The sequence below is a fragment of the Patiria miniata genome, unplaced genomic scaffold (genome assembly GCF_015706575.1).
Source record: "Patiria miniata isolate m_02_andy unplaced genomic scaffold, ASM1570657v1 HiC_scaffold_27, whole genome shotgun sequence".
Taxonomy (NCBI): Eukaryota; Metazoa; Echinodermata; class Asteroidea; order Valvatida; family Asterinidae; genus Patiria; species Patiria miniata.
The window spans coordinates 2,273,241-2,297,023 of record NW_024037066.1 but is presented as its reverse complement, the minus strand read 5'-3'; the positions used below and the strand labels follow the sequence as shown (position 1 = coordinate 2,297,023).

The 23,783-nt window shown below is 44.3% G+C and overlaps 1 protein-coding gene across 2 annotated transcripts in view; it reads right to left on the bottom strand.

Moving 5' to 3' along the window:
- Positions 1-898: 898 nt before the first annotated feature.
- LOC119734333 (neurogenic locus notch homolog protein 1-like) overlaps positions 899-23,783 on the bottom strand; it is a 63,761-nt gene continuing 40,876 nt past the window's right edge. For both annotated transcript variants that reach the window (XM_038207776.1, XM_038207777.1), the window contains 19 exons: positions 22,867-23,556; positions 22,146-22,301; positions 21,030-21,258; positions 20,485-20,686; positions 17,388-17,547; positions 16,255-16,432; positions 15,321-15,460; positions 14,516-14,749; positions 13,692-13,795; positions 12,517-12,990; positions 11,782-11,975; positions 10,082-10,480; positions 9,454-9,596; positions 8,589-8,944; positions 7,804-7,945; positions 7,199-7,485; positions 6,546-6,696; positions 5,882-5,979; positions 899-5,739 (listed from right to left, as the gene is read on the bottom strand). In XM_038207776.1, coding sequence (XP_038063704.1) covers positions 4,285-5,739; positions 5,882-5,979; positions 6,546-6,696; positions 7,199-7,485; positions 7,804-7,945; positions 8,589-8,944; positions 9,454-9,596; positions 10,082-10,480; positions 11,782-11,975; positions 12,517-12,990; positions 13,692-13,795; positions 14,516-14,749; positions 15,321-15,460; positions 16,255-16,432; positions 17,388-17,547; positions 20,485-20,686; positions 21,030-21,258; positions 22,146-22,301; positions 22,867-23,556 — 5,792 coding nt within the window. In that variant the 3' untranslated portion in view covers positions 899-4,284. The remainder of the gene's footprint in view (positions 5,740-5,881; positions 5,980-6,545; positions 6,697-7,198; positions 7,486-7,803; positions 7,946-8,588; positions 8,945-9,453; positions 9,597-10,081; positions 10,481-11,781; positions 11,976-12,516; positions 12,991-13,691; positions 13,796-14,515; positions 14,750-15,320; positions 15,461-16,254; positions 16,433-17,387; positions 17,548-20,484; positions 20,687-21,029; positions 21,259-22,145; positions 22,302-22,866; positions 23,557-23,783) is intronic.

Here is a 23,783-nt window from a genome sequence, read left to right as displayed (position 1 = left end):
AAATTTACCAGTTCGCACAAGTTCTGTGCAATAGTTTTATAATCGTGATCACTGAAATCAAAGATTGCAGTGAAGAAATCAACTCCCATAAGTATTTCCTTCAATATTAAGATTTCTGCTGTTTGACAATAAAAATGCAAGTTGAAAAGCATACTGAATCTGCACGAAATAGTTTTAATTCCTCAATGCAACCAGTATGGCTTTCAATGAAGCTGAAGATATAGTTGAGTATATTTCAATGTTTAATTCATGAGATGCACCATGTTATGGATCAGGGCCAATTTAGCAGGCATGCAACTGGGAATTCAGAAGAAAAAAAACGAGGAAATTCCAAATCACACAAGACTTTCTACAGTGTTTTTCAATTTGTAATGGCATTCATGAGAGGTAAAAAACGAGGAAATGAGCGTATCAGAGGACAAGTTGCATGCCTGAATTTAGGGTTAATTGTCAGAACAAGAAACAGGTTTATTTCATCAGGTTTTTTTTTATGGGGGACAGGCTGAGGTTTAGCAAATTTCTCATACATTTTTAATGAAAACAAGCACCAAGTGGTACAACCCACGGCAGCCGGGTAGCAGCGAGGCCGGGTAGCATGTGAAGATGGCTATACGGCACCGTCCGTGCACCTGGGCCGTACCGGTACGCGGTACTTTGATAGTACAGAAAATGAAAAGGAATGGGAAGTGATCTAAAATGCTAAGTATGCAACAGTGTTTGCAAAACCAGTCTTCGAATGCAAAGCTGTAAGACTTGCAAAGCTGTAATACTTGAGTTGTATGAATACAATATATGGCAAAGTAATGTGTCCATTCAACCCACCAACCAACCAACATAAGCAGTTCAAGCCCACGACGTGTTTCACACCGCCGTGGGAAAAATCTGAGCAGTCATCCAGTTTTTTTCTTAATATTCTCGTGTGCCTCTTGCACAGTTTATTTTGATCTATAAACTCAAGCCAAACAGATATACAAGGTTCTCCAAATCAAAAGACACAGGAACGTGCAAAATACAATGAGTTTTTTTTTGTAAGTACCATAATGTTTGAAATATAAAACAGTCAATACATTACAATGGTCTTAGGCAGATGCTTACATTTAGAAAAAATTAAGTAAGACAGCCAGAAGAAAATTTGTTTTTTTTACACTTGGAAACTTGTGCAAATTATGTAAACAATATGTAAGTACCTATGCTCACTAAGTAGGGATATTTCACAGTTCGGCATTTATGCTGTGTACACATAAGACAGCCATTTCAGACTTAGAAATTCTTTCACGTTAGCTGATTATAATTTTAGCTGAATTTTTCTCTTTTTTTCGCTCCCTTTTGTCTGTCATAAGTTACACACAATTTCGCTTTAACTAGTACCCAACTGGAAACTTCATTCATAATAAAAAAATTCTGGATCAGCTTATTTGCTTCGAAAGAATTTCTAAATGGCTCGATAAAAAGAAGAAAATTTAGACTTCGTATTTCCTAAATGACACGAGCAATCAAATATGGTCAAGAACATTGCTCTTCATTCATACACACAGCCCTGCCAAAAATGTTTATAGTAGACAGGCACTAACATATATACGTCTGCCTAGCATTAAGGCACATGTCAATTATTTTTTTTTAGCAAACATCGAATTTTTAAAGAAATGTGTGAAACATGACAAATTAAATATGTTACTATAAGCAAAACAAATAAACCCCCTAAAATGGGGACTAACGATGTTTCAAATACTGAAGTTAAGTACATAACTATGAACCCGGAAAGCAAGATAGTTTCAGTTTGTTTGGACCAAACCTTAGCCACATTAACAAATGGGACACTGTTATAGGATATGCAAATGTAATATTTAACAATGCAAACGTTAAGAACAATGATTACTGTACAGCTCATATTTGGGCCAAAGCAGGAATTCCACCATGCCTTTAACCATTTGAACTTTACACTCTTTGTGCAAATGAGTTGCAAAAAAAAATATACAAAACCGTTAACAGGTCGTTACACTTTAACAAACGAAACAATTAAGTACACAATTGGATGAGTCTGCTGTGAACTCAAAACAAAGATAATCAATTTAGAATAATTCAACTCTACAATATTATTTAAACAAAGAAGGCAGTGCTTTGTATATTGCTAAAGTACTAAAGATAGCTGACCATACAAAAAGTACCCAAACAATTAAGTGCAATTATACATGTATAATTCTCATACCAGAAAAATAATAATAACACTTAGAGATTGTGTCGATTCTACACTGGTCAATATATATTCATGATTTTTTTCTTTTACAAAAACAAAATAATCTCTATAACCCTACAGCTGGCAGTGCCAAAAGTGGGAGAAAAAGTTCATAGAGCTGCATAATGTCCCGGATACCAGTTTGTTTTGGTTACCGGCTTTTTGTGATTGGTTCATAGATGATGTCTCAGGTACTAGCAATGGTCTTGGTTACCAACTAATGTCTTGGCTACCAGCTTTCACGCTGCCTTCTTTTAGCAGCTGATATTTTTTTTCAGTTTGGTGTTTGATTATACGATTACCAACTATGCAACTCTTTGAACTTGATCCCAAATCATGCAACAGAACAAACCATAGTAAGCACTTCATAGGAACAGTAAACAAAAGCTTTAAAATTGTGAGCAATCATTGGACTCTTTTAAGTTCATTATCTTATATATTTTTTTTTTCAATTAATCAGGGTCTTTTGTTTTGTACAAGACTTTTTACATGTTCTAAGAAATTCAAACTTTACATGGCAACATTTTTCTAAAAGGTGCATTCCCAAAGTTTTACATGTTTGAAAAAAAAAATTTGCGGCACTGTCGGTCACTCTCGTTTCCACAGAGACAAAAAATTATCTGCTTGCTTCAAAATCAAATGGATTTTCCGCACATTAAGTTCAGGGGGAAAAAAAACTAAGAAAGTTGTGGCAAAAATCAACCGTGCAACAGAAGCAACAATGGAGAACATTGGAAAAATTCCTCCAGCATTATAACAACACAAGCATTTGCTTTTTCAATACTGGACGCATTTGTGACTTCCCTTTTTTTTATTTTCAGTATTTCAAATGCATTGGGAAAGCTAAATGCCCTTCCAATACAAAAACGCCATTGTACTATGTTATCTCCAGACGCAAACAGAGGCTACGATTATCTGGTTATTTTTGCTTATGGGCCTCAATGATCACAATTTCTATTGGAAATTCTCAAGGTGTACTGTTCAAGGTACGTTTCGTCCTGTTTCAAAATCCCCCTTTCGCTTGATGGAAAACGACACTTTACAACAGTTGTACAATAACAATCTACACTTCCTTAAAATATAACTTAAAGCATATGAATACAATTACTGCCTGCTGGTTTGAAATCTATTTACAGAGAAAAGTAGTGTTCATCTCTGGCCACCAAACCACGAGTTCTCAGCATGCGTTGTTTGTTTTTTTAATACAATATCTTACACAAAATATATATATATAAAAAAAGGCGCTTAGATTTCCATTTATATTAAGATTCTACTTATATTAAAACCACTAATCCCAAATATCAAAAATAATCCTACTTAAAATTGTCTTCTGCTGTTTACATTTTTGTTGTTCATCGAATCTTTGCTAGTGAATGGTTCATTTGTTGTGTTTTTTAACTTCTGGGGAGCGTTTGGTCCGAATTGGAAAACTGTTTCAACATCTACTGGTCGTTGGTTTGAAATACACGGATAGCTACATGTACCTTCTCAGGAACTGAATGTTTTCAGCAAAGAACTTTTAAAGGAATGCTTTGATTAGTTAAAATCATTATCTCATTATCTCCTTTTCATTCAAGGTATTTAAAACGGAAAGATGAAGGGTTTTTTGGCATACTCATGATTATGTCGCTAACTGGAACAGGTAAGAACTCTTTATTCACACTTTAAAATAGTACTCAAATGTTGGAATTTTTGATCACACAAAAAAAAATGATCGAAAACAAACACTTCGTGGACCAGCACAGTGGTATAAAAAAAGGGTTATATAGTTAAAATCATTGGGATGGCATTTTATCTTTTGGTTTTTCATTAAAGAATTAACACATTTTGTAAAAGTACATACTACATCTTCTTGTTCACGATTGGTTCACATAGAAACCTAGCCAAACTCACCATTTGAGGCTGGGTTCAAAACACGAGGAAGAAGACGCAGAACTGCGACATGTATATATTTCGACAGCCCACTGTCCATTTCCTTGTCTGTGGAATACAATATGCAGCGTCCCCACAATGTACAATATATATAAATATACAGCATTATCCACACTGGATCAGATGAAGACCTGTGCCGAGCGGCTATACTGTATTGGTATCGAGTCCGGGATATGGCCATTCATTGTAGGGCCAGGGGGGCTGGAGATGCCCTCTGACCCCGACCAGTCCGAGTGGGCCGAGGAGTGAGGGGAGGAGCTGGACCACTGACCGGGTGATTCTGGCGACGGCGTCAGGTACTGTTCCGGGAACACCCCCAGGTGAGGGCTGTTGTCCGCACAAGGCGACCCGCCCTGACTGTGTTGGGAGGGCGGGGTTGGGTATTTGTCCGACATGATGCTGACCACAGACGGGTTAGGCAGCTGTGTCTGGATGATGTGGTTATGGTGCGGCTGCGGCTGTTTACACAGGGGCTGTGAACGTTCGTGTGACCTGTGAACGGGTGACTTGGGGTGCCTGTTCATGTGCACGTCGCCGTTGCTGTACTGCGAGGGATGCCTGGGCATGTGATGGTTATGATGCCGCAGGTGTGCGACATGCGGATGCTGGTTGGAATATCCCTTGGTCGGGGATAACGTGTACTGAGCTGTCGGAGAACTGGAAACAGACACAGCGGCGGCCGCCATGTCGTGAGCCATGGAGTGCTGCAAGAGAGGAGGTAGACTAGGCGGCGATGCACATGCCCCTTGCTGCTGCTGTTGCTGTTGTGAGACCATACCCTGCTGTTGCTCTCTGAGTCTATGATTTTGCTGCGAGTGTGGATGGCTAGCTGTATTACCCCACTGGTGCTCAGGCGGGCATGACACAGCAATGGCGCTGGCCCCAATGTCGGAGCCAATCTCCCCGTTTGGAACGACAGTCTTGAGGTTGATGCTCTGCAAGCTGTGGCTGAGATGCGCATTGCCGTTCATAGCCGCAGCCCCTTCCACGTACCGCGGCACTTGGTGGATGCCGTTGTGCATCCCATTGGGCATGCGTTGGTAGTCCACCATCGCGGACGCTTGATTGGCGTAAACAGGAAACGGCGGCGAAGTCCTTTCAAAGCTACGCGGGGACTCCAGCGAGCCGGCCGGCGAAAGCGAGGCCGTGGTCGGCGCATCTGTTGAGTTGCGCTTCTTGCGTGAGCGCGACGACTTCTTGTCGGCCTTCTCCCCGGCATGCGATGCGATGTCTCCGTTAGCAGCATGCTGCTGATGGCCCGCTGATTTAGAGCGCGACGCCTTCTTCTTGGCGCTTGGCTTGGAGCCTGGGTGACCGTAGCCATTCACCATGCCCATTTCCCCGTTGGCCAGGCTAGCTGGGCTAGACACAGTCGGTGACGTGGCACTCGGGCTCAGCACCACCTTATAAGTATCCAGTAATTTCAGGACATCACGGTGCCGATTCTCCTTCACCTTATCGCGAGGTGACTGGTCAAGATGGTCTGTGATCTCACGGTTGGCGTAGTGATCTAGGAGGACTCGGACAGTCTCCACGTGACCCTCCTTGCAGGCCAGGAATAAAGGTGTTTGCTCCTGCCAAAAGAATGACATATCCATTGTAAAAAAATAAAACTTGAACACAGCTTCTTGATTAGGCTTCAGTCTTATCATCAAGCAGGAGACATTTGACCAAGCACGGCCAAAAGTTTGAAAACATGATAATCACTTTACTGACCTTATTGTCTTGCATGTCTTTGTTAGCCTTCCTCTCCAACAGTAACTTGACCATGTCAACGTAGTTCACCTGCGATGCCCAATGTAATGCTGATTTGCCTAAAGGGGGACCAAGGTAAGAACTTTTATTGAACTGATGAAAGTACATCTACTCTTTTCACTAACTAAATAACCTGAAGTACATATAAACTCAACCCTTATCAAATTTTGTTTTCACGAACATCTTCCGAGTTGAGACACATGACATCCTTTGGGTATATCATTAAAAAAAAATGTGCGCAAGGTTTAACCTTGCAGGTTACATACTAGCAGACAAAATTTGTTAGTGAATGCAGCTATTTGGGAACCAGCTTTTAAGCATGAAACTTGGCACACTCGTAAACAGGAAACTGCAGTGGCTAATATCCAGTGGTCAGTTAACAGATCAACTTAACGCTGCACTGCTGTGTAGCGGAACGAGTTACGTTACACCATTAAACGAGTCATGTTTTTATGTTTCAAGCATGTTAGTTATCTCTCATTTACATGTCATGAACTGGTTCTGGTAACTGCAGAACAAAGTTGTTTTCATACATTCATATGACAACAAAAAATGCATGAGCCCAACAGCAGGGAAGTTTTGTCAGCTCCTGCACCCCATACATGACCTACGACCCCTGACCCACCTTCGTTATCGGCAGCATTGACATCCGCATTGGCCTCGATGAGTTCCTCGATCATGTCAATTTTGACCTGCAGCCTGGCGGCCATCATCATGGGCGTGATGCCGTGGTTGTCCTTGGCGTCGACATTGGTGGCGCGGTGCATGATCAGGATCTGCCGCAAAGAGACGGGAGGGCCCCATTGAGATGGTTAGAGCACGTTTTGATCGAGGCCAACAAAGTAGTGGATTTGTGATTTATGTTGCACCTGTAGGTGAATGTCCAAGTGCTAACTGCTCCAGCTGATTGAAGGTCAAACACCATCACAAAGCTTCCCAGTCCTGACTTCCTAGTGCACAACGTGATACTTGACCGATAAGACTCTGAAGCTTTGAGGGCGTTGCCTGTTGTCATATGCATCTGTAACTATGAGATCAGGTCTCCATTCTTAGCAACTGTTTGTACTTATCACGCCCACAACACGATTCAAAACGAGAGTAGGCTTTGTCTAGTCAAGCTGGACCTGAAGCCTTAGTAACTCGGGCAGTCAGTCAGTCAGTCAGTCTGCCACAGGTAGTGACTCGGCCTTTCAGAGAGCAATAGCTTTGCATTTTGGGTTCAGCAAAGAATGCTGACTGTACCACAGTGCGACAACTACCCAAAACCAATAAACTCACCCTAAAGACATCAATAGCGTCGGCGCCCACGGCCGTGTGTAGCGGTGTCCGTCCTGACTGGTCCTCCGCGTTGGCATTAGCCCCATGCTCAAGCAGCTTCTTAGCTGCCGAGGGTTGGGCCCAGCGGGCTGCAAGGTGCAGGGCAGTCTCCCCTTGACTGTCGCTTTGGGCGTTGACTTTGGCGCCGTGGGCAATCAGCTCCTCGATGGCGTTGGCTGAGCACTCCTCCCCGTCGCTGTCCCGGTCGTTGCAACTGATGACGGCGAACATCAGTGGCGTCATTCCATCTGTGGAGGCAAAGTAAAATTCAAATTAATTTACTTTTAAATTCCTGATGATAATGACAACAAAGGGTTCCTCGGAAAGTCATGTTGGCCTGGGAGGATTTCAAACAAGGATCAAACTTGTGGGAGGTGAGGAAAGTACCCCTTTGCTATTCAAAAGCGCTACAGACTACAAGAATATTTCACAATATTGCACAAAACAACTCATCAACAGTTTAAAATAACACCTCTGACACTTTTTAAGCATTGGGCACAAACAAGAAACTGAAAAGGAGTCTCCAAGATAAACAAGGCTTACTGCTTAATAATCATGTGACCTACCTTGACCTGGGTCATCCACCTCCGTCTCCCTGCTGTTCTGGGGTGGTGTCAGCATCAAGTGGGAGCTGCTGTGCAGCTCAGGGTAGTCCGGTAGGGTTGTGGTGGCGGTGGAGGACGGGCTGAGTCGTCTCACTGCCTGGATCTAGTAAAGGAATGGCAGACACCAAACCATGATGATTAAATGGTGGTTTTCTTTGGTACCGCACCACAGCTTTTAAAAATTTGATATTCTGAATTTGCAGACGTTTGGCCAAGTCCATCACAAGTCCAATCAGGTTTGAACACAACTGAGATCATAAATAACAGGAAAATGAGCAGTGACAAAGGAATGCTGATGTCCTGGATTGCTTAAATGGCTTGTGACTTTAAATAGCTTGGAAACTGAATGACTTGTGATTAACTTGGGATTGACTTGTCAGCTAGGACTTGACTACATCTCTGCGTAAGAGCCACTCCCCCCCCCCCCCCACACACGTCAGGAGCGCGACCTTTGATACCCGGGGCATTGGCTCTGTGGCAGATGCCGAGGGGAGAGGGGTGATCCTTTACCGCGAGTATCCGGCCAGAATACTCAACCCTGACTAACATGTGAGCCCGATGAAATCAGAAATGCTAATAAGGACAATGACAAGCCGAGTCCAACCCTCGAGTTCGGGGACAGATGGACTATAAACAGATAGATGGATGGATGGATTGGAAAAGCTGGCAAAAGATGCTTTTCCTGGGCTGTCACAGCCTTGGCATGCTTTTGAACGAGAGATGCCCAAGATTACCAAGAGGCTTACCCTGGGTCGGTCATTGAGAGGTTGGCAGCGGGCCTGGGACCGCTCCCAGTCCAGCGCCTCGTGGGCGTCCCCCTCGCTGCTCTCCGTGGTGGTGGCCCCCGAGATGGTCAGCATGATCTGGCCGTCCACCATGCCGCCTGGCGTCTCCTCCCGGCCCTGGGGTCCGTGCCGCTGGGCCGAGCCCCGGCTGCCCGTGCTGGTCTTGCGCCACTTGAAGTCATCGGGGAACCAGGTGCCGCCGGAGCGCAGCCGCTTGCGGACGATGACCAGCATGGCCACGAGGACAAAGACCACGATGACCACCACCGCCGGTATGATCTGTTGCCAGTTGCCAGCGCCAGGCTGATCTTCCTCGCCTGTGTTAAAGGGCAAAAAGGCAAAGGTCAAAACGATTGTCTGAATAACAAAAAGGGAAGCATCCTACGGATTTGTGCAGCTCCTGCAGGGAGAAATCTGAACTTGTTTTGCTTATCTATACACCACAAAGGGAAACTGACATGGTTGGATTTTAAACACTAAGTTGAGCTTGATCTCTGGATAACTATTGCTTTATATTTGGGCCATCATCCCCATGTGGGCAATCTCCCAACTAGTCTAAATCCTTGTTCAATAGGTAGCCATACGCCTGCATGCATGGATCAAACCGAAACTCGCATTGCCAACAACAATAAGCCATGCTGCCCACATGTAAGCTAAGTAGAGCACAAGTAATGCATTCCAGACATCACAGGTCCAAACCAATCTCTTGGTTCGAACGTGATGTAAAACAAAAATTATTTGAATGGGAACATTAATGTTCCACTAGACAAGTAACTGCGTTCAGCAGTGACTCTAAAAGGTTCACAGTGCGTGTTCAGATACTTACTGCCAACTCCATAAATCGGGAAGTCAATTTCTCCTTTGGATGCAGCAGCACCTAACATCTTGGCTGCTTCACTTGCATCCTGGATGCAGGTATGGCTGTCATCCACACAGCCCCGATTGTCAATGCGCAGATACGTCTTGGACCTGAGAGAGAGAGAGAGAGAGAGAGAGAGCAATGAATTAATTCTCTTCGAGTCTTCATTGAGTAGAATTGTTCCTACGTGTAATGTGTGGGATGCTGCTGTCGTTAACACTTTTCTAAAAGCGAAGCCATCATTTCAACTGCTCATGAAATGCTGTGGCTGGCCAGTCACCTGTGGCTGGAAGAGTAGTGTTGTAATCAAGTTTTTACACATCATCATAAGTCAATCGTAAGTCATCTATTCAAGTGATAAGCTCTTCAAATAAATTGAGACACGAGCACTCTTCAGTCACTGTTCCTCCCCTTACTTGTGACCAGACTTGTGATTGACCTGCAACTGATCCAATAACCTCTCTAAGCAGATTAAGTGAGATCTCAATCATCGCTACTCACTAAAGTGTGAATGGTCTGTGATTGGCTTACGATTGATTTTGATTACAACTCTGGCTGGACTAAGTGAGATCCCTTGACCTCACTCGCTACTCACCCACTGAGCGTTCCCGCCCTCCGATGCCTGCTCAGGACCGCTTCCCCGTTTCCCGTCAGCGTCAGGTACGCTTCCCGCTTGAAGCGGAAGAAGATGCCTATGCCCTCCCCGCCCTGGCTGGACTGCCAGGGCTCGATACGGTTGTCTCCGTTATCGTCCTTCAGGAAGACCACCACCGTGCGCAAGACATGGCCAATCTCCCGCAGGAAAGTCTTGCTGACATTGCCGGCGCGCATCTCCTCGACGGGGATCAGCACGATGACGATCAAGATGCCCTTGGCGAACATGGGCGGCCGGTCGTCGCAGTCCAGGCCATCGTGGACACACTCGGCAGTGTTGCAGCCGCCGTCGCAAGCATCGTTGGCGTAGTTCTCGTGGCAGTAGGCATCATAGACAGGGCTGCAAAATTGGTCGGTTTAATAAAGCCAGTTAGCAGGGGTGTGATTGGACAAAAATGAAAAATCCACGAACTTCGGTTGACATGTAATTTACATGTACATGTACATGTACATGTATTATTGTACATGTACTTGTATAGATGTACATGTATACATATGCATGCACGTATGTCCATATATAGGCCTAGGGCATGTACATGTACTGTAATTTCTGTAATGTTAGCAAATTTTGTCGCTTCAGTAAAGAAAACAAATGGGGGAAAAATTAAGAAAAAACGTCTGGTCATTAAATAATATAATCCATGTGATTGATTCATAAAGGCTTTTTCTGTGTGTGATGTTATTACTTTTGCATGTTGCAGAGAGAAACGATTCACACAAAACAATATGAACGGTGCTGAAAAAGTTTAACCCTAACTCCCTAGGGGGTATGCAAAAACGTATTGAAATTGGAGGATTCAGGACTGTTAGGGTTAAATTAATCTTACTTTAATTTAAACTCCAGTCCCAGGCTTCCAAAATTTTTTTGAAATTTTGTGTTGGTGGTGGCTATTTTTCAAAGCACTTCTGCAGCTCAAACTGATTTCCATCCACAGTGACACTTTATTACCAGTTCTTCCAGCCATACTCTTGAATTCCTTGACAAAATCGCGGCAATATTGACAGCAATGTGTTTGCGAATTGCTAGCACACGATCGTCACTGCACAGTACATGCTCAATACACACACACATATCCACACGCGATATACAAACACGAGGTGCTGCAAACCCATTGAAAATTATTTTTAGTCTGGTCCTCAAGTACTCCACTGCGCATTCTGCATTAATGTCTATTAGGTTCTTGACCGCACTGCATTAGACTTGTCACCAGTCCATCCATTATCGTAAATTAGAGCCTATATTTCGCCAGAAGTTTTTGGGCGATATTATTACGGAAACAGAAAACGTTAAAAATCCGGAATCCGCAAAAAAAATCTGCAGACGTTGATGAAAAATCCGGAAATCCGGAAAAATACGGAAAAATCACACTCCTGAGTTAGTCCAGCAACCACAACAACTTAATACCAATCTTCCTAAATAACTCAAAATCCACTACAAGGTTTTATTGAATTTTGCAGGAAAACACCACCAAACTAATATTACTCAACAAGACGCTCCTTGACAACTCTTGACATGGGATCCAATGTAGTGGGACATTCATTTTTCTTAAAGGATTCAGAGAGGTTCCCTCTGAAACTGCTTAGTGAGTTAATCACAACTTAATACCAATCCCAAGGTTTAATCCTGACCCATTTACTTACTTGCAATCGGGCAGTTTCCTCTCGCAATCAAAGCCGTCGTATATACAGTCCCTGTTGTTGCAGATCTCGTCACACTCCCCGTTGCTGTACAGCTCCCAGCACTTGACCGTTGAGACGGTGCAGTTGATCCAAGGGTTGACGCCGTAGGTACAGTCAGTGCCGTCCCAGTTACAGACATGGTTGTTGCAATCCGCCTGGCGTTACAAGGGAGGGAGACTTAGAGTTTAAACAACCTCTCAAGACTCAAGACAATTCCTGCTTCATGTGCAATACCAGCATCAAGAACACATTTTCATTCGCAACTGGAAACAGGCATTTCTGAACTCTTCCCGCTGAGCATAAGCAAGTATTCCACAGTCTAAGGAATCATTTAAACAGGGAGTTTTGAAACAAGACACAGTTTTTATAAGGCTCGTAAAAATTCTCCCCTCACTAAATTGCTTTGCTACTGCAGACGTGTCCCTAAAAAAAAAAATGTTATGAGTAAGCATCTAGATTTTTAAACTGTGCTGAAGTTGAACAGAAAACCCTCCTAATCATATGAGGGACAAAATATGTGCATTGAACAATCTGATGCTTTAAAGTGCATTCTATTTTGCAAAATTGCATGTATACATTTTCGGTATTCTTGTTGGCAATAGTTCTAAGTGAACGCTATGAAAGAGTGCACACCAGTGCTGTCTCTAATCAGGGGGAAAAAAGATTTTGGGATTTGACCAAAAAGTTCAAACTCACATCACAGACGCCGTTGCCTTTCCTTTGCACACAGGAGGCTGAGCAGAAGTCATTGTTCATGGGAGGTGTAGGAGTCTCCTTCCGAGTGGTCCTTGTCACCACTACTGCCGTGGTCGGGATCAGCGGTCTCTGGGCCGTAGTGGGCACCAGCAAGGCCGGGGTCGTAGGCAGGACGGGATCCGACCCGATGCCGCCGGGGAAGTCGGGGTCAAACACCTGGCAGCGTCGTCCACTCCACGTGGCCGGGCACCGGCAGACGTAGCTCTCCCACTGCAAGAGGCAGTCCCCGCCGTGGGCGCAGGGCCCGGCACGACAGGGGTCACGAGTCTCGCAGTTGTCACCGAATATGTCGGCGGGGCAGTCACAGATGTAGCCCACCTGGTTGTCTGGGTCTACACGGCAGGTGCCCGAGTTCTGGCAAGGGTTGGCATCACACATGGTCACCGGTTCCCCGCAGATGTTCCCTTTAAAGTCCTGAATAGTGCACAAGGTCAAATCCAAACAGGTATTAAAGTAGTGCATGTACTCCCATATATATACTCACACAGGCACTAGCAGGTTTGTTTATGGTGTAAAGCGAGGATTTTCTTTTGTTCCTCTTCCCTTTTCCCTTGTTTATACTTCTTTGCAACAGCTCTCATTGGTTTTTGTACACGTTTTCTAATCCTGGTTGTCCTCGATTTGGTTCCTGTCCTCGATTCACTGATGATGTTGCATGTGTGTGTCCTCGATTTACACCATAAACAAACTCAATCGTGGACCCCCTATCGTCCTTCTTTTGTTTGTACTCTAACTTTTTAGCAACAGCTCTCATTGATTTGAACACGAATCTCAATCGTGGACCTTTTGTCAAATCGTGGACCCTACTGTCCCCTATTGTTCAAGGTCCACGATTTGAATGCGCATACAAACTCACACTCATGTTCAAGTATTTTTCGACTGCTCATCACAATGCACTCAACGAGTTTCCAAGGGTTCTCAAGTAATCTTCCCCACATGTTCTAAAATTTATTCTCGTGCTCATAATGGACCTTTATCGCTAAATTCACACAAAAAATGGAATACAAATTGCAGTAAAAAACTTCATTTCACTTGAGGCAACACCTCAACAGCATACTAGATGTGTACATTTGAGTAGTGCCGTGTATTCACAGTGCAATGTTACTAATATTTACCTGTGTGCACTGGCAATGGAATCCGCTCCTAGTGATGGTGCATGTGCCTTCATTCTGGCAAGGGTTGGAATCACAGTAGCGCACCTGCGTGTCACACAGCCGCCCTGTCAAACCAAAACAAAAAAAGGGGATCGCACTCGGGATTCGCATACTTTCAACCGGAGGACATTTCTAAGCAATGATGTGACTTTGTTTTCCAGGACAGTACATCCTGTTAGTGGAGGTTACAGCCGCCACATGTAGAACTAATAGCTGCCACTTCCAATAACGCTCTCCTTGTATGAATCTAATCCAATACTTAAGGTCTGTTGAACATCAGTTTTTATCGTCGCAATCATAGAACACATCAATGACCCTTATAAGGTTAGCAGTGGAGTCCTGCCTCAGTGAGTTTATGAACAATTGTACTGTACGGGCTCTCAGAAAGCAATGAGCGTTATAGTCAAAGTCCTCACAAGTTTTCCCAACTAAATCATAAGTCAATCTCATTTCGTCCGGTGGATGTGGAAGGCCATTCAAAGATACGATGACAGAGGCGTTCTATTTGTGTTCACGGCCTGTAACTTTTGAACTCAAGAATGATTTGGCTTGTGATTAACCCAAACAGTCCTGAATCTTCCAATTTTAATATGATTTTGCACACCCCCCATAGGTAGTTAGGGTTGATAAGTAAAGGATCATACAATTGTGTACATAACATAATGTCAGGGAAGTGAAAACCCCAATATTAAATTTTTTCTCTTTTCTTCCCGTCTCGCAATCCCTTCTCAGCCCACATATGAGCAGCCAGCTCAACCTCCTGAGAGTAATGCGCCCAGACCTACCTTCGTAGCCCAGATTGCAGACGCACTCAAAGTCGTTGACTTTCTGGATGCAGCTGGAGGTTCCCGCCGGGTGGCAGGGCATGCTCAGACACTCGTTGATGTCGCCCTCGCAGCGCTGGCCGACGTAGCCTGCCGGGCAGTCGCAGGTGAAGCTGCCGATCAGGTCCCGGCAGGTGCCGTCGTGGAAGCACGCCCCCGAGAAGCAGTCGTTGTTGTTGATCTGGCAGTTTATGCCTGTGAAATTGCGAGAGGCCCAAACAGGTTACGTTAACCCTAACCTTCCCAAATCCTCCAAAAGCCTCTTTGCAAAATGGGAGGATTTTGCAGGATTGAGGCTATAGGGCCAAAACATGTGGCTGATTTCGGAGGATGGACGGTGTGAAGGTCTTAGACCGAACCTTGCACTATTTATGCTCAGCCATGCATAAATTTAGGCCTACATTATACTTAAAATGCTCCACACTGCTCCAGGATGTTACATGCTCTGACTCAACATATTGACAGTGATTCCTGGAGGATTTTGCAGGATTGAGGTAGTGGTCACCCCTCCAAGTACCTCATTGAGGCTGTATGCAATTTTTACATGGAGGCAGTTGGAGGATTTTGCGGGATTGAGATTGCATCCTAGCGAAAATGCCTAGATAGTTTAGGGTAAAGGTACTCAAGTACAGATGGACATCCGTACGTCCAAAATGCAGACAAAGTTAAATATCATTGAAGAGTGTCAAGATGTCAATCCGCGAAAGAAAGAGCAATAAGTTCATGAGATGCTACTAGGTCAAAGGTCAGGGGTCAATGCGCTCACCTTCAGTGCCAGACTTGCAGGAGCAGCTGTAGGAATTGACCAGGTCGTGGCAGACGCCGCCGTGCATGCACGGAGAGCTGGCGCACTCGTCCACGTTGTTCTCGCAGTTCAGTCCCTCAAAGCCTGCCACACAGGAACAGCTGCAAGACAAAAAGTCAGACATTGTTTCCACATTCCAGTAGCAGATTCGTCAAGTTCCAGCGTCAGATCCAAGATGAATTCAACTCTGTGTTCTTGTGGATACAGCCTCAGTTTGTTATGAAAAATAATTTTGGTAAAGGCCAAGGTTTGGCCGTTGCAACTTAGAACCCTGTTGTATCTTTATGTTGCAACAATAAATTCTACATCCAACTACAAGAAGGATGTCTATTCACTGCTCAATGTAGTTCTTACTTTAAATTTAACCAATTTTATAAAATAAATTAGTGGCAAGTAATATTGCATCTAGTGGCTCTTATTTACGTTTTTTTCATGAAAGTCTTTACTCACTACTGAAACAAAAACTTCAAAAGAAAAAAAAAACATTTTCATTACCTTAAGGTCACTCGAGGTTTTACCCCGAGGTAACCCAAAAAAACCTGTTAAACCTTGTAACTCGAGGTTTTACCCTGAGGTAACCCACAAAACCCAGTTAAACCTCCTAAAACCTCGGGGTAAACCTCCAGTTACCACCTCTTTAATTTTGCATTCTCCTCTAGGTGTTTAAGATAGCTGATGATTGTCAAAAGCACACATCCACTGTTTGGTAATGTAGCACCTGTTAGAGCCAAAGTCCCTCACCATAAAAATCTCAGCGTTTTTTTTTTAAGTGTTTTTTTTTTTAAGTAGCAGCCCAAAATAAACCTCAGTGGACGTCTACAATTTTCAGGAAAAAATGCCAAGAATTCAGAAAAAAATAACCACCGAGTCTGTTTTAAATTTGAGGCGTGCCTACCTGTACTCATTAACTCCGTCACGGCAGGTCCCCCCATTCTGACAGGGCGCCGACGCACACTCCCGTATGTTGGTCTCGCAGTAGCTTCCCCGGAAGCCGGGCTGGCACTGGCATATGTGGCTGTTGCCGTGGGTCTGACAGGTGCCGCCATTGAGGCACAGGTTCTCTACTGTCACGCCTGCGAGAGGAAACAGAGCACATAAACCATGGAGATCACATGGGATGCCAGAATGGATGGGTTGTAATTACTTTTCCCCCAGAATTACCGTTTTTAAGATATTTTCCAGGTGAAATAAGCCGTCTCTTTGGAATGCACTCTGCTGAAACGCACATTGGAGTGCTGTCATCCAATGGTTACAGTATTCGACTCACGTGCTATGGTACGTGGGTTCGAACCCTGGTGCTTGTGTTCTTAGGCAAGGCACTTTACTACAATTGCCTCTCGCCACCCAGGAGTATAAATGGGTACCTGCGAAGGTAGTGACCAGAATGCGCTGATCTCGAGCTGCAGCTAAAACTGGTCTCGTGGCCTGATGAACAGGGGTAATAATTGTGAAGCGTTTTGAGACCTTTGGTATAAAAGCGCTATATAAGCACCACATCATTTATTAAAACATGCCGGTTTGGCTGAGAAACAAACATTTAAACGAGAAAAGTTTAGAGCTGAGAAAGATTTATTTGTGTTTGTGAAAATGTTAAGATGTTGGCTGTTGCTTTTAAAAGTTTGTCCCTGTTGCTTGCATATCATTCGACTGATTTGCATTCTTTTCATGAATCATTTTTTACTACTGCACAGTTCCCGATCAGACAAAATCTGCATGCCAATAAAAACCTGGAAACCTCGGCAGCACAACACAATAAACTTGTTACAAATGAAAGAAATGTGGAAATACAACCGATATGAACTGAAAATAGCCAAAAATAAAGAAAACAACTGCAGGCAATCGATAATAAATTGTGCGTAACGCAGTAAACATCTGTTCATCAAACTCGGGTCTCCAGGCCCAAAAAAGTATCGCAATGTATGTTGCTACTGACTGGTACCCTGCTCAATATCACATGGAGTTCCAAGGCAATATTTCCTGCCAAAAGCCTCCCCGGGCAATAGTGGATCCCAGAGGTAAATAGTTTACCTTTTTCTGACGCGGCGACGTCGCAGGACACTTGGTGGACGTCGCACAGGGAACCGGCCCAGGCGCCCTCACATGTGCACGTATACCGGTTGTCGGTCTGCGTGCAGGTGGCCCCATTGGAGCAGGGGTTGATTTCAGCGCTGCACCAGTCAACCAGATCCTGCGTGGGAAAAAAAAAGAAAAAAAGAAACCCATTGACGACTGACTAACAATGAGGCGCTGAGAGTAACTGGAGCATGGCCACTATAGAGTAGCGGTTGTATCATCTCTGATGGTGCAGTCAGGCGCGAAGTCATGAATACAGGGGATTTATTTGGGGAAGCCCGCATATTTCTGAGGGCAAGTCCGGGTCGGAAGTAATTGGAGCGACTGCCTGGGAAGTGGATCAGCGTCGTGACTACAATGGACAGGTGGCCAGCGAACCACAGGCAAACAGGCCGTGTGAAACAATGAGCGACAAAGTCACTATGTTTTTTTTATGTGCCGCGCTAAAGAAGTTACAAAACAACAATACATTGAAACTTGTCATCTTTCTTTAAGTATTGGACTCTACTCTACCCATTTTATCAGACTGCAAACAATATTTTACAATGAAGCTAAACAAATATATATTTGGGGAAAATGCCTTTTGTTCAGAGTCCTACATGTATATCTTTTCAAAGCATTTTTTTGTGCACGAGGTTAGAGGCAGGGGCACAACTTTAGCAATAGCCCGCTAGCCAAATGCTAGTCAAAACAGCGGCGGGCTAGTCAAACTATTCCTTAAGTAGCCCGGCTGGCGAGTCACAAATTATTGGGCTACGGCAAAGATGAAAGGACGGGGAGAAAAATAACTCATGAAATTCAGAAAGCAAACAGGTATCAATTTGTGTCTAATTTTACTGCTAAGGGTTAAATTATTACATCTGTTTATTAAAAACACTGACAAGATTGCCTCAGGAAACACGTTTTACATGTATGCACACTGTTGTTTATAAGACACTATATAAAAGAAAAACATGCAGACTAGTGAAAATGCCTGCGGGCTAGTTAAGAGTTCGTTTCAGCAGCCCAGCTGGCTAGTGGAAAAAAAAAGTTAAGGTCGAACCCTGTGAGTGATCTTTCGAATTTTGTTTACAAAAATTGTTATCACAAGACAAATCAAAGGGACTAATTTCAGAGCACTCTGCAAACACTCTGGCGAAACATAAAACACAACTTTCCATGCAAAAAATTAGAAGTAAAACCCATGCTTGACAGTTGTCTTCCAGTAGTATGCACCATATCAGCTAATGCAATGCAATGTTGGTCCATTGTCAAGCCAAGTAAACAGGTCAAAACAGACACTTTGTTTGACAACAATAGCTGAGCTACACATTGGATGCGCAGCTGCCGTGAAAATGCTTCAACCCAAATTAGAACTTCCATTATTTTAAACTGGGTTTCTAAACTGGGTTTTAAAAGTGCTAGGTGCCAGCAAAAAAACATCTCGGCAAGGCTCGTTTACACAAGAGACAAACAGTCCATTCACAGAAACGAGGTCATTCAAATCCCCGAGCCATCGCTCATGTCTGCTCCAGAAATGACAGTTAATAGATCACCAAGTTCAATTGAACATGCACAACATACTTGTATATTGTACATTGTTTCCTCGACACAAAGTCATTAATTATAACCAAATATGGGAACAGCTAACCCAGAAAATGTAACCCAGTTTTTATACCCAAGTGATTCTCCATTCTGTTCCCATTATGTCAAAGCCAACTGGCGACAATGTAGCGAAGTCAATAAGTTGCAAAATGGTGAAGCAAAGTTTCTTGATCCACCTTGCTCAAGGGTAGTCTGAGTATCACCCGTTATCCACGGAACCAAGTATTGTATAACATCCGATATGTCTAGACATGCAGATATATGCAAGCCACGCACCAGCCAACTGGAGTCGACTTTTTACTAAATCGTGACGTCAGTTCATTCCCAAATCAGGACTAAATGGTTTGATTGGTCAAATCGAATGTGCAGTGTTTTGTAATACAACAACAGCCGGGCGCGATATCGCATAACATGATACAGAGCGCGGGACACATTTTTTTTTTATCCCTTGTCTATGATGCGCAATGGGTGAATGACCGAAGACCCGGTATGGAAAGCGCCCGCTGATTGGTCAAAATCTAGGATGTCAAGAGGCGGGGTCTTGACTAATTATTCAACGAATCTGTTCACGCATAATAGCCCATGGCTTTCGCCATGGTCTATTACATAGATTAGCTCAAGGGTACCGACAAGATAGAAAAAAACAAAGGCTCCGATGTGTAACAGATCTTTCATTTCCGCCACTTTGAGTCACAAAATGCAGCACAGATAATTTCAAAACAGAGCCCACCGATAAACCCATTGACCACAACTGCGTGGTATAACCGAGGTTGGCACCTCAGTCGTACAGATGTGACATGCCTTCTTCAAAATTAAGTTACATGTACGCATTCATTTTTGACAAGGCAAGGCATGACACGAGTACACACACGAGACTTGCGCACTGGCACGGTTCCAACTCAGTCGAGGCTTTAAATTGTGGTTGCCAAATTAGTCTGTAACTTGATCACATTCAACAAGGGCCCGTGACCATTCAGCCCTGGTATGAAGAGGGTCCCCCGGTACCTCGTCCGGTCCAGAGCCAGTCCGCTCTTCAGCCCAGTCTCATTCGGTACATGGGCCTGTCTGTCCTGAAGTTTTGAAATCAGTCAGGTGCATCAATTTATTACCCTTAAGAGAACGTCCAGAGCAGAACAAAAGAAAAGTTATCGGATTAAAGATAAAATCCTTCCAAACGCCTTGTTGATTTACAGTCTCATTGTGCGCGAAACCGCATGGCAGGGGGTTTGATCTGTGCCGATGAAAGTGTTCTATTGTTTCGCGCTGAGAGATGAAACCACAAGCGGGTTTCTTCTGGGATATATCACATGTGTCAACACTTGCAAACAATTGACCCCGGGATAGAGCAGTTTCTGATCAGCCATCGGACCAGCTCCTAGGCCGGTAACTGGGCCATTTTGGGCGGTGACGAGCTTACCAAGGGGCCCTTTTCATACCAGGGCTGAATGGTCACGGGCCCAAAACTTACCTGGCAATTCTCCCCGAGGTAGCCCAGCACACAGTTGCAGGTGTAGTAGCCTGTATGGTCTACACAGGTGGCCCCGTTCTGGCAGAGGTTGGAGCTGCACTCGTCCACCTGGTATTGGCAGTTGGGGCCGACGTGGCCAGGTGTACAGTGACAGGTGTATTCATTGACTCCATCGATGCATGTACCTCCATACAGACAAGAGCTTGGACAGGAAGAAGACATGTTTTTTTCAATAAAAAAAAAAAGTCTCTCACACAAAAACTATTATGGTATACAGGGGAATAAATTCTCAACCTTTCAATTTTTTGTGACAAAGCAAACCAACATTTTAAAAACACACAAACTTTGCAATGTACGATGTGAACAATTTGCAAGGTTATTATAATAGGTTATAATACAGGTGCTAACAGGTTAAACCACATTTCCTCTTGATTCTTTTCAATTTTTTTTTCCAGACTTATTCACTTCACATCTGCAAACATCTTAAACCCCTCCCCCCCTAAAAAAAAAACATTTGTGCTATCTAGTCTGGTTCCCCAGTTTACCTCTCAGTGCAGTCCATGTCGTTGGTCTGGCAGTAGACTCCGCTGTATCCCAGCGTGCAGGCGCAGGTGAAGCTGGAGACGTAGTCGTGGCAGGTGGCGCCGTTCCGGCACGGGTTGGACTCGCACTCGTCTGTGTCCGTCTCGCAGTTCTTGCCCGTAAAGCCCGGCAGGCACGCGCAGGTGTAGTCGTTGGTCTTGTCAAAGCAGGCCGCGCCGTTCTGGCAAGGGTCTGGGAGAAAAAACAAATTGAATGCATAAATTGACTCGTACAAAACTAAGGAAGTTTAAATGACACAAATCTGACTAAGTAAGTGCTCCAAAGTAGGCACTGGCTTTCTGGAGAAATTGAGGGCACTATTTTGAGCTCTTTTATTTACCCAAATTTACCCATTCCAAGTAATGCCCACTTGTTGTGTCTGCCGTATCTCAAAAAAAGTCGACTTGACTGCTGAGTATATTGCGCTATTGCACTGGGAAAATTAATGCACATTAATGACTTTGCTAAACATTTAGAATTCCGAATTACTTTAATAATTTTACATATTGGAAAAGTTGTTGGGGTTCACACCTGTTTCAACTCTAGCCTGCCCTCTGTTTTTTTAAGGGAAGAGGAATATGAGGTAATGATCAATCTGTTCCGAATCTCTCCTATAGAAAGCTGCATGCCATGAAGGGCAAGCTGCTTTTCCGTTCTCCAATCTTGCAATACAAACACACAACTTCACCAAAATGGTTCCATAATGCAGTGCATCAATCTGTAGGTTGCATTAACCCTAACCACCCCAAATCCATCAAAATCCATCCCCCCATTTTGGTGGATTTGGGGGGACTTGGTCCAGAAGGCCTGGCGTGACTAAATATTGATGGAGTATGATGGACTTGGGCCTAATGGCCTGAAGCAGTGCTAGGGGTATCCGATTGATTTTGCCCAGCTTCCTGTACTGCTATTGTGATAAAAGCCATGTGTAGCAAGTCCATGAATGTCAATCAGTGCGTCAGTGGTGGATTCCATTATGTCATGTACAGTTTTGTATTGGCCGCACAGTGATTGAAAGATTTTGATGGAATTGGTCCAGTTCCTAATAAAAGACGCTAGGGAGTTAGGGTTAAACTCACCAGACTCGCATTCATCGATGTTGGTTATGCAGTCCTGGCCGCCGAATCCTGGGGGGCAGATGCACTCATAGGAACCAAAGGTGTTGTTGCAGATTGCACCGTTGTGGCAGGGCGGGTACTCACCGCACTCATCAATATCTCGGTTGCAGAATTCACCTGATTGTATGGGATAATTGATTTTGAAATTTGACATCTAGAAAACAGGGTGCAATATGAAAAAAGGTTAATACAGCGTTTTAATTTTTTTACCCTAATTGAGGAAAGAATGTTGGATCCTGACGCCACTTTTTTCATCATATATTATCTCGGTGAAGGTCAGTAATTGCAAACAAAGTTTAAAAGACATGAATTTAGGACTGAGGAACTTTTCCAAGTTTGTTAGAAAATACTTTGCAAATGCACTTGACTCTTTGTAGACTTTGTTTACAACCAAAGAAGTGGCGTCTGAATACTATATTCTTTCCTATTTGAAACCAATCCACATCAAAACACTCCTTTTAGGTTGCACTTTAATTGTAGGCATATCCAGACCCCAGAATAACGGAAATGTTTTTTTTGCATCAACTAGTCCAAATTTGAAGTACTGTAGTAAGCTGAGGTTGTACAGTGCTGATTGCACAATGTTGTAGTTTCAACACAACAAGTTACCACAGCTGTTGCGTGCTCAGGTGCCATAGAGTACAGTAGTGAGTACCCTGGCCAGAGTAACGGTTCTGTTTACCTGTGTAGCCATTTGGACATCTGCAGGAGTATCCATTGTAGCTGGGGAACGGTTCGCATGTAGCACCGTTCTCACATCGGTGGTTCTCGCAAGGTTGCAGCAGGTCCTCGCAAACCTCCCCGGTATACGGCGGGATGCAGACGCACTCAAACGAGTTGACCGCGTCGATGCAGGTCCCGTTGTTGCGGCAAGGGTACCCCACGCAGTCGTCGACGTTGCTCTCGCAGTTGGTGCCGGCGTAGCCCTCGGGACACTCGCAGACGTAGTAGTCCAGGCCGCTGGCGCAGCGGCCGCCGTGCTGACAGGGGTTGGAGGCGCACTCGTCGATGTCGGCATTGCAGCGGGGCCCGCCGTAGCCCCGCACGCACTCGCAGGCGTACTCATTGACGCCGTCCTGGCAGGTGCCGCCGTTTAAGCAGGGCGAGCTCTCACACTCGTTAATGCTTGAAAAGCAGAGGGCGTCGTGGTAGCCCGAGGGGCAGGTGCAGATGAACTTGTTGATGTCGTCGTGGCAGGTGCCCCCGTTGGCGCAAGGGTTGGAGGCACACTCGTCTATGTTGACCTCACAGAGTAGTCCCTCATAACCTGCCAGACACTCGCATTCATATCCGTTGATTAAATCGTTACACAATCCACCATTCTGACATGGGTTGGACGAGCACTCATAAGTGTTTATGGAACAAGTGGCACCTGTAACAAAACGTTAGTAATTAGTTTTGTGAGAAATGAAATTTGTAAGCAATACAATTATTCACAACATTTGTTGCACTCCTCCTCACATTACTTTGCCTTCCAGAATCCAAACACTTCCAAACTGCTAATTCATGAATAGGGGAAGATTTGGCTTTATTGTTTTTCAAAGCGTCTCGCATTTCAAGGCCTTCCCCAAAATATATATGGAGCACGCTACAAATTGC